This window comes from Eriocheir sinensis, unplaced genomic scaffold (assembly GCF_024679095.1).
Source record: "Eriocheir sinensis breed Jianghai 21 unplaced genomic scaffold, ASM2467909v1 Scaffold550, whole genome shotgun sequence".
In the NCBI taxonomy this organism is placed as follows: Eukaryota; Metazoa; Arthropoda; class Malacostraca; order Decapoda; family Varunidae; genus Eriocheir; species Eriocheir sinensis.
In genome coordinates, this window is record NW_026111888.1 from 223,312 (window position 1) to 238,776 (window position 15,465).

Sequence of the window (15,465 nt, forward strand, 5' to 3'; positions counted from 1 at the left end):
TACAATAAACGAAAACTAGCTGCGCGTGGCCTCAGTGCTCATCTCCGTTCCATTGACTCTGAAGCTTATGGTGGGTATACAATAAACGAAAACTAGCTGCGCGTGGCCTCAGTGCTCATCTCCGTTCCATTGACTCTGAAGCTAATGTTGGTATACAATAAGCAAAGACTAGCTGCGCGTGGCCTCAGTGCTCATCTCCGATCCATTGACTCTGAAGCTAATGTTGGGTATACAATAAGCAAAGACTAGCTGCGCGAGGCCTCAGTGCTCATCTCCGATCCATTGACCCTTGAGCCGATGGTCAGTACAGCCTACAACACACAGAGACTAACCAGCTGCTGCGCCCAAAGTCTCAATCTGTGTGTTGCCTGGCCCACGCACTCCTCAGATTCATAAGCTACGCACGCAAGCGGTGACCTACACGCCAACGTTCCTGGAATATGTAACGACTTCTCAGGGTGTCTATAAATTCCCTAGTATTCTCTTCGTACCTTCGTTTTAATTGTTTGTGTTCTATTGAGGGGTTATTTTAATTTTATTTTATAGGCGTGTATATATATATTTTTTTCAGTATATCTTACTAGTTTTATTTCTTATTAGTTTTTTTTCGCATTTCCTGATGTAATATTTTATTCGAATGTATTTTGAATTTGTCTGGATCATTTATATTCTAACCCGTCCGCTGCGACTGGCACGGATTTGGCCTTCACTGGTAGCCTGGTAACATACACTCCAGGTCTTTCTCTGCCTCTGTGGTGGATAGTTGAGTGTTTCCCATGTGGTATTGGTGTGCTGGATATCCCTTCATTCGTAGCCTGGTAACATACACTCCAGGTCTTTCTCTGCCTCTGTGGTGGATAGTGGAGTGTTTCCCATGTGGTATTGGTGTGCTGGATATCCCTTCACTGGTAGCCTGGTAACATACACTCCCAGGTCTTTCTCTGCCTCTGTGGTGGATAGTGGAGTGTTTCCCATGTGGTATTGGTGTGCTGGATATCCCTTCACTGGTAGCCTGGTAACATACACTCCCAGGTCTGTCTCTGCCTCTGTGGTGGATAGTGGAGTGTTTCCCATGTGGTAATGGTGTGCTGGATATCCCTTCACTGGTAGCCTGATAACATACACTCCCAGGTCTTTCTCTGCCTCTGTGGTGGATAGTTGAGTGTTTCCCATGTGGTATTGGTGTGCTGGATATCCCTTCACTGGTAGCCTGATAACATACACTCCCAGGTCTTTCTCTGCCTCTGTGGTGGATAGTGGAGTGTTTCCCTTGTGGTATTGGTGTGCTGGATATCCCTTCACTGGTAGCTTGATAACATACACTCCCAGATCTTTCTCTGCCTCTGTGGTGGATAGTGGAGTGTTTCCCATGAGGTATTGGTGTGCTGGATATCCCTTCACTGGTAGCCTGGTAACATACACTCCCAGGTCTTTCTCTGCCTCTGTGGTGGATAGTGGAGTGTTTCCCATGTGGTATTGGTGTGTTGGATATCCCTTCACTGGTAGCCTGGTAACATACACTCCCAGGTCTTTCTCTGCCTCTGTGGTGGATAGTGGAGTGTTTCCCAAGTGGTATTGGTGTGCTGGATATCCTTTCACTGGTAGCCCGGCAACATACACTCCCAGGTCTTTCTCTGCCTCTGTGGTGGATAGTGGAGTGTTTCCCATGTGGTATTGGTGTGCTGGATATCCCTTCACTGGTAGCCTGATAACATACACTCCCAGGTCTTTCTCTGCCTCTGTGGTGGATAGTGGAGTGTTTCCCATGTGGTATTGGTGTGCTGGATATCCCTTCACTGGTAGCCTGGTAACATACACTCCCAGGTCTTTCTCTGCCTCTGTGGTGGATAGTGGAGTGTTTCCCATGTGGTATTGGTGTGCTGGATATCCCTTCATTGGTAGCCTGGTAACATACACTCCCAGGTCTTTCTCTGCCTCTGTGGTGGATAGTGGAGTGTTTCCTATGTGGTACTGGTGTGCTGGAAATCCCTTCACTGGTAGCCTGGTAACATACACTCCCAGGTCTTTCTCTGCCTCTGTGGTGGATAGTGGAGTGTTTCCCATGTGGTATTGGTGTGCTGGATATCCCTTCACTGGTAGCCTGGTCACATACACTCCCAGGTCTTTCTCTGCCTCTGTGGTGGATAGTGAAGTGTTTCCCATGTGGTATTGGTGTGCTTAATATCCCTTCACTGGTAGCCTGGCAACATACACTCCCAGGTCTTTCTCTGCCTCTGTGGTGGATAGTGAAGTGTTTCCCATGTGGTATTGGTGTGCTTAATATCCCTTCACTGGTAGCCTGGTAACATACACTCCCAGGTCTTTCTCTGCCTCTGTGGTGGATAGTGAAGTGTTTCCCATGTGGTATTGGTGTGCTGGAAATCCCTTCACTGGTAGCCTGGTAACATACACTCCCAGGTCTTTCTCTGCCTCTGTGGTGGATAGTGGAGTGTTTCCTATGTGGTACTGGTGTGCTGGATATCCCTTCACTGGTAGCCTGGTAACATACACTCCCAGGTCTTTCTCTGCCTCTGTGGTGGATAGTGGAGTGTTTCCCATGTGGTATTGGTATGCTGGGTTTCCCCTCCCAAGGTATATGGCTTTACATTTTCCTTCATTGAATTGTAGCAGCCATTCATTGCTCCACTTCTGCAGCTTGGTGATGTCTTCTGATAAGCGGTCTGCATCCAAGGGGGTAACAACTACTTCCCTTCCTTCATTCGCTGCTGTTCTAGTGTCCAGCTGTTTCCACATGCTCACCTCTATACTCTTTTTTACTGTTTTCAGGCACCTTTTCTCACATCTACTTTTCTCATCTTTTTGTTTCTCTTTTCATATTTTCCTTTTGTCCTCCTTTTCTCTTCCCTTTTTTTCTTTTTGTTCAATTTTCAATATTTTTTTTTTTTGTCTTGTATTTCTTTTCATAATCAGTGTCTGAACCGAATGCCAAATGTTTGGTTAGTTCACTAAATATCTGTCTACTTATATGCCAATGTGTCTATCGATATATCTATCTGTGAGTCAATCAATCAATCTATCTATTTATCAATGTTTACCTATCAATCAATCTATCTATCTATCTATCTATCTATCTATCTATCTATCTTTCTCTTTGCCTTCCTATCTATCAATCTATCTGTCTGTCTATTTATCTATCTTCATATCTATCTATGTATATGTGTATATATCTATCAATTTCTCTATCTATCCATCTATCTATCTATCTTTTTACCTACCAATCTATCTATCTGTCTGTCTATCTCTCTATCTTTCTATTTATCTATGTGTCTATCTATCCATCTATCTATCTATCTATCTATCTATCTATGTATCTATCTACCTACCGGTCTATCTATCAGTCCATCTATCTATCTATCAAGCCACGCACATCCGCCCTTCCTATTCCACACACACACAACACTGAACAAGCGGAAGGAAGGAAGGACGTAAAGCGAAAAAAGTTTAGCAAGCATCGAACATCAGTAATTCCACGATGCTTATTATGGCGTTTATCGCTTGGCCCCGCGGCGAAAACAACAAACAACGGGCGAAGGGAGGAAAAAAAATATATTGTTTGTCTGTATATAGTAAAGTAATGAAGAGTTGATCTCCCTCTATAACACATACGAACTTTATACTAATTTATATACTGCTTTATGCGCAACCTTATCGTGGTATTTAGCTTTTACTCCCGCTGTGAAAACTGAAAAATGAACGAATGGAGGAAACTTCATATACTGTTGGTCTTTTAAAAATTATACTAACGCAGAATAATTCATCTTTTCTGTAACATCTCCATCCATGTATTTCAACTTTCTTTTCACTTACAATGACATAAGCTATCCTATTCTTTCTTTAAATTATAGTAACGCAAAATTGATACTCCCTCTTCCTTCTCCATCTATATTTTTTTTTTCTTACAATGACAAACTACTATATTTTGTCTTTAATTTCTAGTAATGCTAACCTCTACTTTAATGTAATGCAAAAATGACCCTCTCTCTACCATCTACACCTATGTATTTCGACTTTTTTTCGTTTACAATCACATACACTATCCTATTCTTTCTTTAAATTCTAGTACTGCTAACTTGTTTACTCTGATATACCGCAGAATTCATCCTCTCTATACCGTCTCCACCAATATATTCTACTTTTTTTTTGTTTACAATTACATACACTATCATATTTTGTCTTTTAGTTCTAGTAATGCTAACTCGTCTACTCTATTTCAACATCTATCTACGTATTTTATCTATTTTCTACTTATAAATAAGCAATCTCTATTTTTATACAGTAAGGGAGGCAGCTCAAGGTAAAAAAGAAAAAACAATAACAGCAACAAAAAAGTCCGCTAAAAAAAATGTACAAGAGGTCAGAGGAGAGGTCAGCTTCGGGTGGAGAGGTCAGTCTTGGTACTCTACCACTCCGTCTGTAAGTTCTAATAATCATGCAAATTTCGCCCATTATTTCATCCTCATAAATATACAACCTATCCCATCACGTCTATGAATTGTACTGATGTGAAGATCCGCTCCTCTATCTCACTTTACTTTCATATTCTTACTTTTCTTCCACAAATACCTCAACACACGGACACTATAGCATTTTGTCTGTAAACTCTCGTCAGGTAGAACTCGCTCAGTATTTCATCTTCAGTAATTTTACCTTTTTATCCACTTACAATAATTACAGACACTATCTGCTTGTAAATAGAATAGTAACGCATAATTTGATCAGCCTATTTCATCTTCACTTGCCTATTTTTAACTGTTTTCGATTTATAATCACGCAAACTATCCTACTCTGTCTTAATACTCCAGTAATACACAGCCATCATATTCTTACCTTTTTTTTCCACATTGAACTCTCCACCCAGAAACAATCCCATTCCGTCTATAAATTGCACTCATCCACTCTATTCCATCTCCATCTATACATCTACATATTCTTAACTTTTATTTCACACTGAACTATTACTACCACGGATACTCTCCCGTTCTGTCCATAAATCTAGTATAAGCCAGCGCTGGTCCACTCTCTATCATCCCGTCCACACACACACACACACACACACACTGCTTTATGAGTGACTTACTGGAACTCCATCAACAGCTCCAGCCTCACATCCATCACCGCTCGGGATGGACGCTTGGGAACAATATATTAACCCAGCAGCACACACACACACACACACACACACACACACACACACACGCACACACACACACACACACACACACACACACACACTAACATCAGCCTCCCAGGAAACCTATGGCGGGGCATTAGTCGGCGGCGTTGTTAATCCACGCTACAGCAAGGATAAATAGAACCCAAGAGTGAGTGCCTGCTCTTCCATCTATATCCGTTTTGTTGGCGTGAATCATGTCTTTTATATTACCTAACTCAGCGAGGATTGGCGGACCCCTATGGTGAGTGCCTCCTCCTCCACCAGACTTTCTCTCTCTCTCTCTCTCTCTCTCTCTCTCTCTCTCTCTCTCTCTCTCCCCCGCCGCATGTTTCAGAAAAGTATGCAAGATTCGCACCAACCCGAACCCCTGAGCCTTGGGTGACTATCAACGTAACTCTATTCTACTTATTCTCACTTTATTCTATGATGTATTTCCCACCAAAAAATATCAGTAATGACCTATTGAACTAATCTAACCTGACTTAACCACGTGATGCTCCCTTAATTATTCTCAGTATATTTCCCGGCAAAAAGTCCTGTCATAACCGATCCTAACCTCATCTATTTTAACCTAACCTGACCTAACACAATCTACCCTACCCTTAACTAACCAGCCTGACCTCAGCTAACCTAACCTAACCTTAGCTACTATAAGCTAACTTGTCCTAACTTATTTTAGCTTATCCTAACCTAGCTTAACCATTATTTTTACAGAACGGGAGACAGCTCAAAGGCAATTAAACAAAACAACAACAACAAAAAAAAAACACTAGGCGTTCCTCCTCCTCCTCCTAACCCACCCTAACCCAATTTACCCTAACCTCAGCTAACCTAACCTGACGTCACCCAATTTATCCTAACCTTAACTAACCTAATCTAACCTAACCTAACCCGGCCTAACCCAATCTAACCTAACTATAATCTAACCAAACTTGACCTAACCTAATCTGATCTTACCCAGCCCAGCCTGTCGTAACCTAAACTAAAATGACCTAACCCCAAGCAAACCTAACGTAGACTAACCTATCCCAATCTAACCTGACGTAACTCAATCTGACCTAACATAACCTAACTATAATCTGACCTACACCGGGCCGGACTTTCAACACCACTACAGTTCAGGACTCTGCCTCCCTCCCTGCCGCCGCCCTGCCCGCCACTCGCTGCTTGTCACTTCCCGCGCCTCATCACTGTCTCGAGCTCAGGAGTTTTATCTATAAACCTCAGAGCCGCACAGCCTCCCTCAGCGATCCCTTGAAATCTTCCGCCAAAATACTGCTGCCCTCCTCCATCCTCCTAGCAACTTCCACGGTCTTGCGAGAAGGAGGAGGAAGAGGAAGAAGAGGAGGAGGAGGAGGAGGAGGAGGAGGAGGAGGAGGAGGAGGAGGAAGCGCCACCCCACACAAGCAAGGGAAGGAAGGTGAGGGTGAGGGTCATATTCTTAAACAATTCAGTCCCCAAGAACACATATTTGACAAGCCTTTCGTAGGAGTTTGGGGCATTCCAGGAGTACTTTTATGGCCCTGGTGGTAGTTTGACCCTTCTTCTGTACCATGACTGCGGAAAAACACTCATGAAAGCCCGATTAATCTCCTCTTCGGCCTTTGGAAATAGTTGACAAGTGAGGTGGAAGAGTCTGAGGGTTATATTCTTAAACATTCCGGTCCCCAAGCACTCACATTTGACAAGGCTTTCGTAGGTGTGTGTGGCATTTCCTGGGGTACTTTTATGACCCTGGTGGTAGTCTGACCCTTCTTTTGTACCATGACCGTGGAAAACCACTTATGAAAACCCGATTAATCTTCTTTTCGGCCTTTGGAAACCGTTGACGTGAGGGGTGGAGGCGTCTGGCCATATTCTTAAACATTTCCGGTACCCAAGAACACACATTTGACAAGGCATTCGTAGGAGTTTGGGGCATTTCCAGCAGTATTTTTATGACCCTGGTGGTAGTTTGACCCTTCTTCTACACCATGAACGAAACCAGAAACCAGAAACCAGAAACCTCCCCGTTCCCTCTCTTTTTTTGCCTCATCTGCAGCCAAAAGAAGTCGACGTTCACTCTGAGGTGTAATTTTTCTGTCACTTTATTGCGCGAGTCTTTACAGAAGCCGGGAAAGTAACATCAAAGAGCGGGACTTCTTGAGGCTTCCGCGTCACGGTACTCTGGTCTTACTTTGCAGCCTCCCCTTTAGCTAACTCGAGCGCTCTTTTTCCGCCTCCTTCTCCGATTATTATTATGGGGGTGGCGTCTTGTGGGAGTCTTTGGGCCAAAACGTTTCGTCTTTGACTTCTTTTCCCTTTTTCTGTTTCCTTCTGAAGAATACACGGCCGACCTGCTTCTAACAATCACCTTCTTTTAATTAATTCAGTCGATCTTTTTCCGGTCTCTTTATGAAAACAGCGTCTTGTGGGAGTCTCTGGTAATTTCTTTTCTCCTATAATTCACGGTGCTCTGATCTCAGTTTACTTCCTTCCCTTCAGCTAACTCGATCGGTCTTTTTCCGGACTCTTTCTCCGCCTTTCTTTATGGTAGTGGCGTCTTGTGGGAGTCTTTGATACTTATTTCCCTTGTTCTGTCTCCTCGCACGCGGGCGACCAGCTCCTAACCACCAGGATCTTCTAACTCGATCACTCTTTCTCCGTCTATCTTTATGGGGGCGGAGTATTGCGGGCGTCTCTGATATGTGTTTCCCTTGTTCTGTCTCGTACGCGGCCGACCAGCTTCCAACAACAAGGATTTTCTAACTCGATCGCTCTTTTTCCGTCTATCTCATGGGAACAGAGTGTTGCGGGGGTCTTTGATAATTTCCTTTCTCCTACCTTTCACTGTCTTCTGTCCGCCTCTCCGTCTGTTTCCTCTCCGTCTATTTCTTATTATTTTCTTCGTCCATCTATAATTACGGGGCAGTGTCATGTGAGCGTCTATGGTACTTTCCTTTCTCTTTGTTCTGTCTCCTTTGCCTTTAAAAGTAAACACTCGAGGAAAGTAAACACACGGCCGACAAGCTTTCCCTAACCACGGACTTCTAACTAATTCGATCATTCTCTTTTTCCGGCCTATCTCTCCGTCTCTCTTTATGGGAATAGCGTCTTGCGGGCGTCTTTGATACTACTTTTGTTTTTGTTTTGTCTCATTTGTCCTAAAAGTAAACACTCTTCGAGAATACACGGTCGACAAGCTTCTAACCATCATCTCCTAACTAATTCGATCATTCTTTTTCCGGCCTCTCTCTCCGTCTCTCTTTATGGGGGGGGTGTCTTGCGGGAGTCTTTAATGCTATTTTTTCCTTGTTATGTTTCCTTCTGAAGAACACACGGCCGACCAGCTTCTCCTAACCAACAACTTCTAACTAATTCAATCCCCCTTTTTTTTTTCTTTCCGGCATCTTTATCCGTCTCTATATTTATGGCAACGGCGTCTTGCGGGAGTCTTTGATACTTTTGTTTTCTCTGTCTATCTTTACTTCGTCTATCTCTTCTTCTTTTATCTTTTCTCCGTCTGTCTTTCTTCCGTCATGTCTTTTCTATTTCTGTCTTTTCAGCGTCTGTCTTTCTCCGGCTCTCTTTCTCCGTTTGTCTTCCCTCCGTCTGTCTAAAATCCGTTAGTCTTTTTTCCGTCTATTTATTTCTGCGTTCATCTTTATTTTTAACCGAAACACGCGTATATGTAAACACCGCCAATACCTAGCAACACATGACATAGTACAGACGTGTATTTTCAGGAGCAGGAACATTAGTGAAGCCACCGAATCTCTCTACCCTACTTAACATGACTTAAAATATATCTAGCCTTAAAACTATCATAACCTAAACCTAAACTAACCTGACCTAACCCAATCTATCCTATCATTAACTCACCTAACATGATCTTTCCTTAATACTTTCCAACTTTTTACTATCTGTCTGTCAGTCTGGTTCAACGCTATGAAAACAAACGTATCTATACACAGTGCAAATACCAAACAACAAAAAGTGTAGTATAGAGGCATATTTTCAGGGGCAGGAACGTTCATCCAATCCGTTCACAGCCTCGCTCTGGCCGGGCAAGGGATGGATCGCGAGGGTTCCTGATTTTTCACAGTTCTATTGATGAAGGACCGGCGAGTGTTGACTTGGTAAACAGCACCGCGTGGGAGCCGGGCTACAGGTGTCCGCGTGATGGCTGGGCGGCTCAGGTATCGCGATGGCTTTGAATGGCGGACAGAAATTAAGGCTGTCGATGTGATGAACGATTGGTTGGCGTGTGAATAGAGATGAAGGAATTTACACACACACACACACACACACACACACACACACACACACACACACAAACACAAACACAACACACACAGATAGATAGTTGGATAGATAGATAGATAGATAGATAGTTTATTGACCACAGTTTGTCATACACAATCATAATCAATCAAACATGCAACTCAAATTATTAATTAAACACGAACAAAATACACACACACACACACACACACACACACACACACACACACACACACACACACACACACACACACACACACTGATTGATTGAATGACTAACTGACTGAATGACTGAATGATTAATTGTCTACACACACACACACACACACACACACACACACACACACACACACACACACACACACAGAGAAGTGTTACTCTGATTGGCGGTGACACGACTGAAATAAGCGAAGATGTCTGTGTGTCTGTTTGTGTGTGTGTGTGTGTGTGTGTGTGTGTGTGTGTGTGTGTGTGTGTGTGTGTGTGTGTGTGTGTGTGTGTGTGTGTGTGTGTGTGTGTGTGTGTGTGTGTGTGTGTGTGTGTGTGTGTGTGTGTGTGTGTGTGTAAGCAAATTTAGACAGCAAAGGAGGGAAAGAGGAAAAGGAAAGAAAATACAAAGTCACATCATGTAAATATTTCCCGGAACAAAAGATTCAAGCAAGAGTAGAGCAAGCAACCACACACACACACACACACACACACACACACACACACACACACACACACACACACACACACACACACACTGATTTCTCATGTATTATATAGTGTCAAGTTAAAAAGCATCAAAGTGACTCCTAACACTGTTCCGCTTATGTCGTGTCAAATAAGAAAGTGTATAAAGCATCAAACTACCTAATATATGAAGGACACACATGCGATCATAGTCCTGGACCCTCAGCAACGCCAGAGACAAAGTGCAAAATAGTATCGAAGTGACTCCCAATACTGTTCTGCTAATCTTATGACGTGGCAAATAAACAAATAATCTAAAGTATCAGAGTACCTAATATATGAAGGACACAAGTGCGATCAGATTCCTCAACACAGTCACGCCAGAGAGACATCAAGAGAAAAATAGTATCACAGTGACTCCTAATACTGGTCAGGTGGTCTTACGTGGTGTCAAACAAAGTATCTAAAGTATCAAAGTAGGTAACTTATGAAGGAAGTAAATGCGAGATTCCTGGACACAGCCACGCTACAGAGACATCAAGAGGAAAATAGTAACAAAGTAACTCCTAATACTGTTCCTTTGGTCTTATGTAGTGTCAAACAAAGTATATAAAAGTACCTAATTTATGAAGGACACAAATGCGACAAGATTCCTTAACAGTCACGCTACACAGACATCAACTGGAAAATAGTATGAAAGTGACTCCTAATACTGGTAAGCAGGTCTTACGTAGTGTCATATAAACAAAGTAAATTATCAACGTACCTAATTTATGAAGGATACACACGCAAGAAGATTCCTGGACACAGTCACACTAGTACAGAGACAAACATCTAAAGAGGCAAACAGAGTTCATTGACCACAGTTTCCATAAAATTTAAAATACGTATATGCTAAAAGCTTCACTAATTTTTTTTTCTTACATTAAAGGAATTTTTACAGTAAAGGAAGCAGCTCAAGGGCAACAAAAAAGAAAGTGTAGAAAGAAAAGCCCGCCAATCGCTGCTCCTATAAAAGAGAAAAGTAAAGAGTGGCCAAAAGAACGGTCTATTTCGGGTGAAGGTGCCTTGACACAAAAGTGTTCAAGACGAATACATCTAAAACCCTCGCAAAGTCATTAAAGTTGACCATACACGTGTAATCTGGTACGAAACACGGTATGCATACAGAAATCGACGAAAACTGGCAAACAAAACGAAACAAAACAAAACATAAATTAAGTCGAGCACAGTGACTCCTAATACTGGCCAGCGGGTTATGTAGTGTGAAGTAAAAAAAGTATCATGCAAATAATTTATGAAGGACACAAATGCGAACAGATTCCTCCGACCCAGTCACGTAAGAGAGACATCAGGAGTAAAATGGACGACACTCGATCACCTGAAATAGACATCAGGAGTAAAATGGACGACACTCGATCACCTGAAATAGACATCAGGAGTAAAATGGACGACACTCGATCACCTGAAATAGATATCAGGAGTAAAATGGACGACACTCGATCACCTGAAATAGATATCAGGAGTAAAATGGACGACACTCGATCACCTGAAATAGATATCAGGAGTAAAATGGACGACACTCGATCACCTGAAATAGACATCAGGAGTAAAATGGACGACACTCGATCACCTGAAATAGACATCAGGAGTAAAATAGACGACACTCGATCACCTGAAATAGACATCATGAGTAAAATAGACGACACTCGATCACCTGAAATAGACATCAGGGGTAAAATAGACAACACTCAATCACCTGAAATAGACATCAGGAGTAAAATAGACGACACTCGATCACCTGAAATAGACATCAGGAGTAAAATAGACGACACTCGATCACCTGAAATAGACATCAGGAGTAAAATGGACGACACTCGATCACCTGAAATAGACATCAGGAGTAAAATAGACGACACTCGATCACCTGAAATAGACATCAGGAGTAAAATGGACGACACTCGTTCACCTGAAATAGACATCAGGAGTAAAATAGACGATACTCGACCACCTAAAATCAATATGCATTCAGAACTGCCGCTGTAAATCATCACCAGCAGACCAAACTATTCTTATAAACTAGTCTTATAATCCTCTTGTCCCTTAACGAACTAATAGTCCAGTAAATCTAGCATAAAATTGTGCCCAACCTAAAACAAATTGCAATAGATTGTTTCTCACTTCTGAGTGACTTGACTAGTCCTCAGGTACATCATACTAAAAATCCCCATGAATTCATGCGGTGGAAGGGGGTCAACGGCGGCCATTTTGGAATTTTCTTAAAAGTCATATATCTGGTAAAATAATAGTTTTATCAGGAAACACAACTCAATAAAAATTGTTCAGAATTGATTGTTTTATAGCAATGGCAGGTTATTTTACAAAGATAAATAAATATATAGGAAAAAAATAATAAAATATTAAATTTTGATTGCTGATTTTATTTTCAAAGACATATTCCTCAGAACTAGTGGCATCCATGACAAAATGCATCGAAGTAAAAATTGTAGAACAAACTTTCCTCTTTTGAAATATATATACAAGTTTATGCATATTTTAAAAATTGACAAAGTTATGAGGGAAAATATACAGAAAGCCAAGATTGTTGCTTGCTTCTTACTGGTGCATCCCAGTCAGCTAATCGCCTGACTCGCTCAGTACAGAGCATGAAGAATGTGGAAGGTGGCAACACGTGATATTCCCATATCATCACTTTTCTTGTAAGTATGTTGCTACCTACGTCATTAATGGCTTTTATAATATTACAAGTGCTAAGTTAACATACTGGCAAAGTGATGATATTATTATTATTATTATTATTATTATTATTATTATTAGTAGTAGTAGTAGTAGTAGTAGTAGTAGTATTGTTGCTGTTGTTTTGTTGTTGCTGCTGCTGTTGTAAGTAGTAGTAGTAGTAGTAGTAGTAGTAGTAGTAGTAGTAGTAGAGCACAGAAAATGTTAAAAGAATTAATGACAAATATTAGGTTAGTCTAATAAATTTACAGTGTAGCCTATTGTATACAGGTTGTGACACGAGTTTTGCAAATACTTTTAGAGGTGAAAGCACGTGTTATTTTAAGTTGGAGATGCTCTATGATCATATGCTATTAATTTTGAACACCATAGCTTAGGATAAGTTATAGTCCAATTAAATTACTTAGCAAAAGTAAGTTTTTCGCTCGTAGCTTCAAATTCTGTAAAATTCTGTAAAATGAAGGGTTGTAATTCAGGGGAAAATCTGATTTATATTTGCAACCAAATAGGCATGTTATTACAGGTCTACAACCTGGGATGGAATGTGCAATATGTGGCAAACAGTGTGGGGAAGAACCTATTGCAAAGCTGACTCAGAAGGGAAGCGCCACTGTGAATAGATGTAGTGAAGCACGTGGCAGTAATGTCAGGACTGAAATAGGACAGACTGTGCACACTGACTGCAGGAAGCAATTTACTGATCCACGTATAATTGCAGCCCATCAGAATAATTTGTATACTTCAGATGCACCTGCAAACCGATTCCTTAGGTCAAAAAAGAAAAGTGATGATATGGGAATATCACGTGTTGCCACCTTCCACATTCTTCATGCTCTGTACTGAGCGAGTCAGGCGATCAGCTGACTGGGATGCACCAGTAAGAAGCAAGCAACAATCTTGGCTTTCTGTATATTTTCCCTCATAACTTTGTCAATTTTAAAATATGCATAAACTTGTATATATATTCAAAAGAGGAAAGTTTGTTCTACAATTTTACTTCGATGCATTTTGTCATGGATGCCACTAGTTCTGAGGAATATGTCTTTGAAAATAAAATCAGCAATCAAAATTTAATATTTTATTATTTTTTCCTATATATTTATTTATCTTTGTAAAATAACCTGCCATTGCTATAAAACAATCAATTCTGAACAATTTTTATTGAGTTGTGTTTCCTGATAAAACTATTATTTTACCAGATATATGACTTTTAAGAAAATTCCAAAATGGCCGCCGTTGACCCCCTTCCACCACATGGATTCATGGGGATTTTTAGTATGATGTACCTGAGGACTAGTCAAGTCACTCAGAAGTGAGAAACAATCTATTGCAATTTGTTTTAGGTTGAACCCTAGATTTACTGGACTATAATGGACCGCTGCTGAACTTAGAAGGAAAAATGTAAGCTGTCAAAAGTCCTAAATTAACACCTATGAAATTATTACAACAGGAACTACGATTTTGACTAGTTTTCTACGATTTTGACAAGTTTTCCGATGTACTCTGTGTGAAGTAATATGTAGTTTGGTGTGTGTGTGTGTGTGTGTGTGTGTGTGTGTGTGTGTGTTTTACAGGAAAGAAAGCAGCTCTAGTGCAACAAAAAAATAAATATAAAAAAACAAAACAAAAAAAGCCTGTTAATCACGGCTCATATGTAAAAAAAAAACTAGAAATGAGTGTGTTTGGGAGTGTGTGTGTATGTATGAGTGTGTGTGTGTGTGTGTGTGTGTGTGTGTGTGTGTGTGTGTGTGTGTGTGTGTGTGTGTGTGTGTGTGTGTGTGTGTGTGTGTGTTTTACAACAAAGGAGACAGCTCAAGGGAACACAAAAATAAGGAAACAATAATAAAAAAAGGCCCGCTACTCGCTGTTCCTAAAAAGAATCCAAAGAAGTGGCCGAAAGAAGGGTCAATTTCGGGAGGACTCACACTACTGCAGCCGTTCATTTCGTGGTACATTGCATATTAGTCCAAGTCTCGCCCAGGAAGCCCCAGCACCAGCAGTACCGACACCCCCAGCACGGGACGATACAGCCAGTCACGCAGCCCTCAAATATTTATCCGTCTGGCAGCCTCGCATTCGTCCGGTAAAATTAGAGTTGCCCGGTACGTCATAACTGTCACCTCTGCTATATATATTGGACGTGACAGGCATCTCTCTCTCTCTCTCTCTCTCTCTCTCTCTCTCTCTCCTGATTACGGATTCACTACAAACACACATTTTAATACAACATTTCGGGCTCCGGTGATAAATTTGAATATGATTGTAATGAACAGGATTATTGATATTATTGTTGTTTTATTTTTTTATCAATTGGTTGAGATAAGTTCTTTTTTTTTGTTAGTAGACTGAGGCTGACTGTTCTTGTGGGAGGAGGCTATTTAGCTATCCGTCTATCTATCTCTTTATTTAATTGTCTTTTATTTTGATTCACTGTTGAAAGGCATTTTATTACGACTTCTCTCGTGTTGAAATCCTTTTTTTTTATCTATTTATTTATTTCATTATCGGTTTTATTTGTTGTATGTACCGATTTTCATTTTTTTATTTATATTTATTGTAGAAAGGCTTTGTATTTA

At 41.0% G+C, this 15,465-nt stretch overlaps 1 protein-coding gene across 12 annotated transcripts; it reads left to right on the forward strand.

The window, feature by feature from the left end:
- The first annotated feature begins 688 nt into the window (after positions 1-688).
- LOC126993060 (uncharacterized) lies at positions 689-3,050 on the forward strand. Of its 12 annotated transcripts, none has more exons than XR_007747307.1 (5): positions 689-736; positions 835-1,077; positions 1,375-1,428; positions 1,726-1,923; positions 2,518-3,035. XR_007747307.1 is itself a non-coding variant. In XM_050851885.1 (5 exons), the coding sequence occupies exons 2-5, from the start codon at positions 875-877 to the stop codon at positions 2,936-2,938; spliced, it is 1,074 nt and encodes a 357-aa protein (XP_050707842.1). In that variant the 5' UTR covers positions 689-736; positions 835-874; the 3' UTR covers positions 2,939-3,050. The 12 variants fall into 12 exon arrangements, 4 of the variants coding, with proteins under 4 accessions (XP_050707842.1, XP_050707843.1, XP_050707844.1 ...); XR_007747304.1 differs by lacking the exon at positions 2,518-3,035 and adding an exon at positions 2,320-2,400 and having other exon boundaries at positions 1,375-1,527; positions 1,627-1,824; XR_007747302.1 differs by lacking the exon at positions 2,518-3,035 and adding an exon at positions 2,221-2,277 and having other exon boundaries at positions 1,375-1,527; positions 1,627-1,824.
- The last annotated feature ends 12,415 nt before the right edge of the window (positions 3,051-15,465 follow it).

Coding starts and splice junctions, on each gene's coding strand:
- LOC126993060 (XM_050851885.1), top strand. CDS start 875: ATGTGGTATTGGTGTGCTGGATATCCCTTCACTGGTAGCCTGGTAACA. Junction 1,078..1,374: donor AGTGGAGTGTTTCCCATGTG/GTAATGGTGTGC, acceptor GTTTCCCATGAG/GTATTGGTGTGCTGGATATC. Junction 1,528..1,626: donor CTGGTAACATACACTCCCAG/GTCTTTCTCTGC, acceptor ATACACTCCCAG/GTCTTTCTCTGCCTCTGTGG.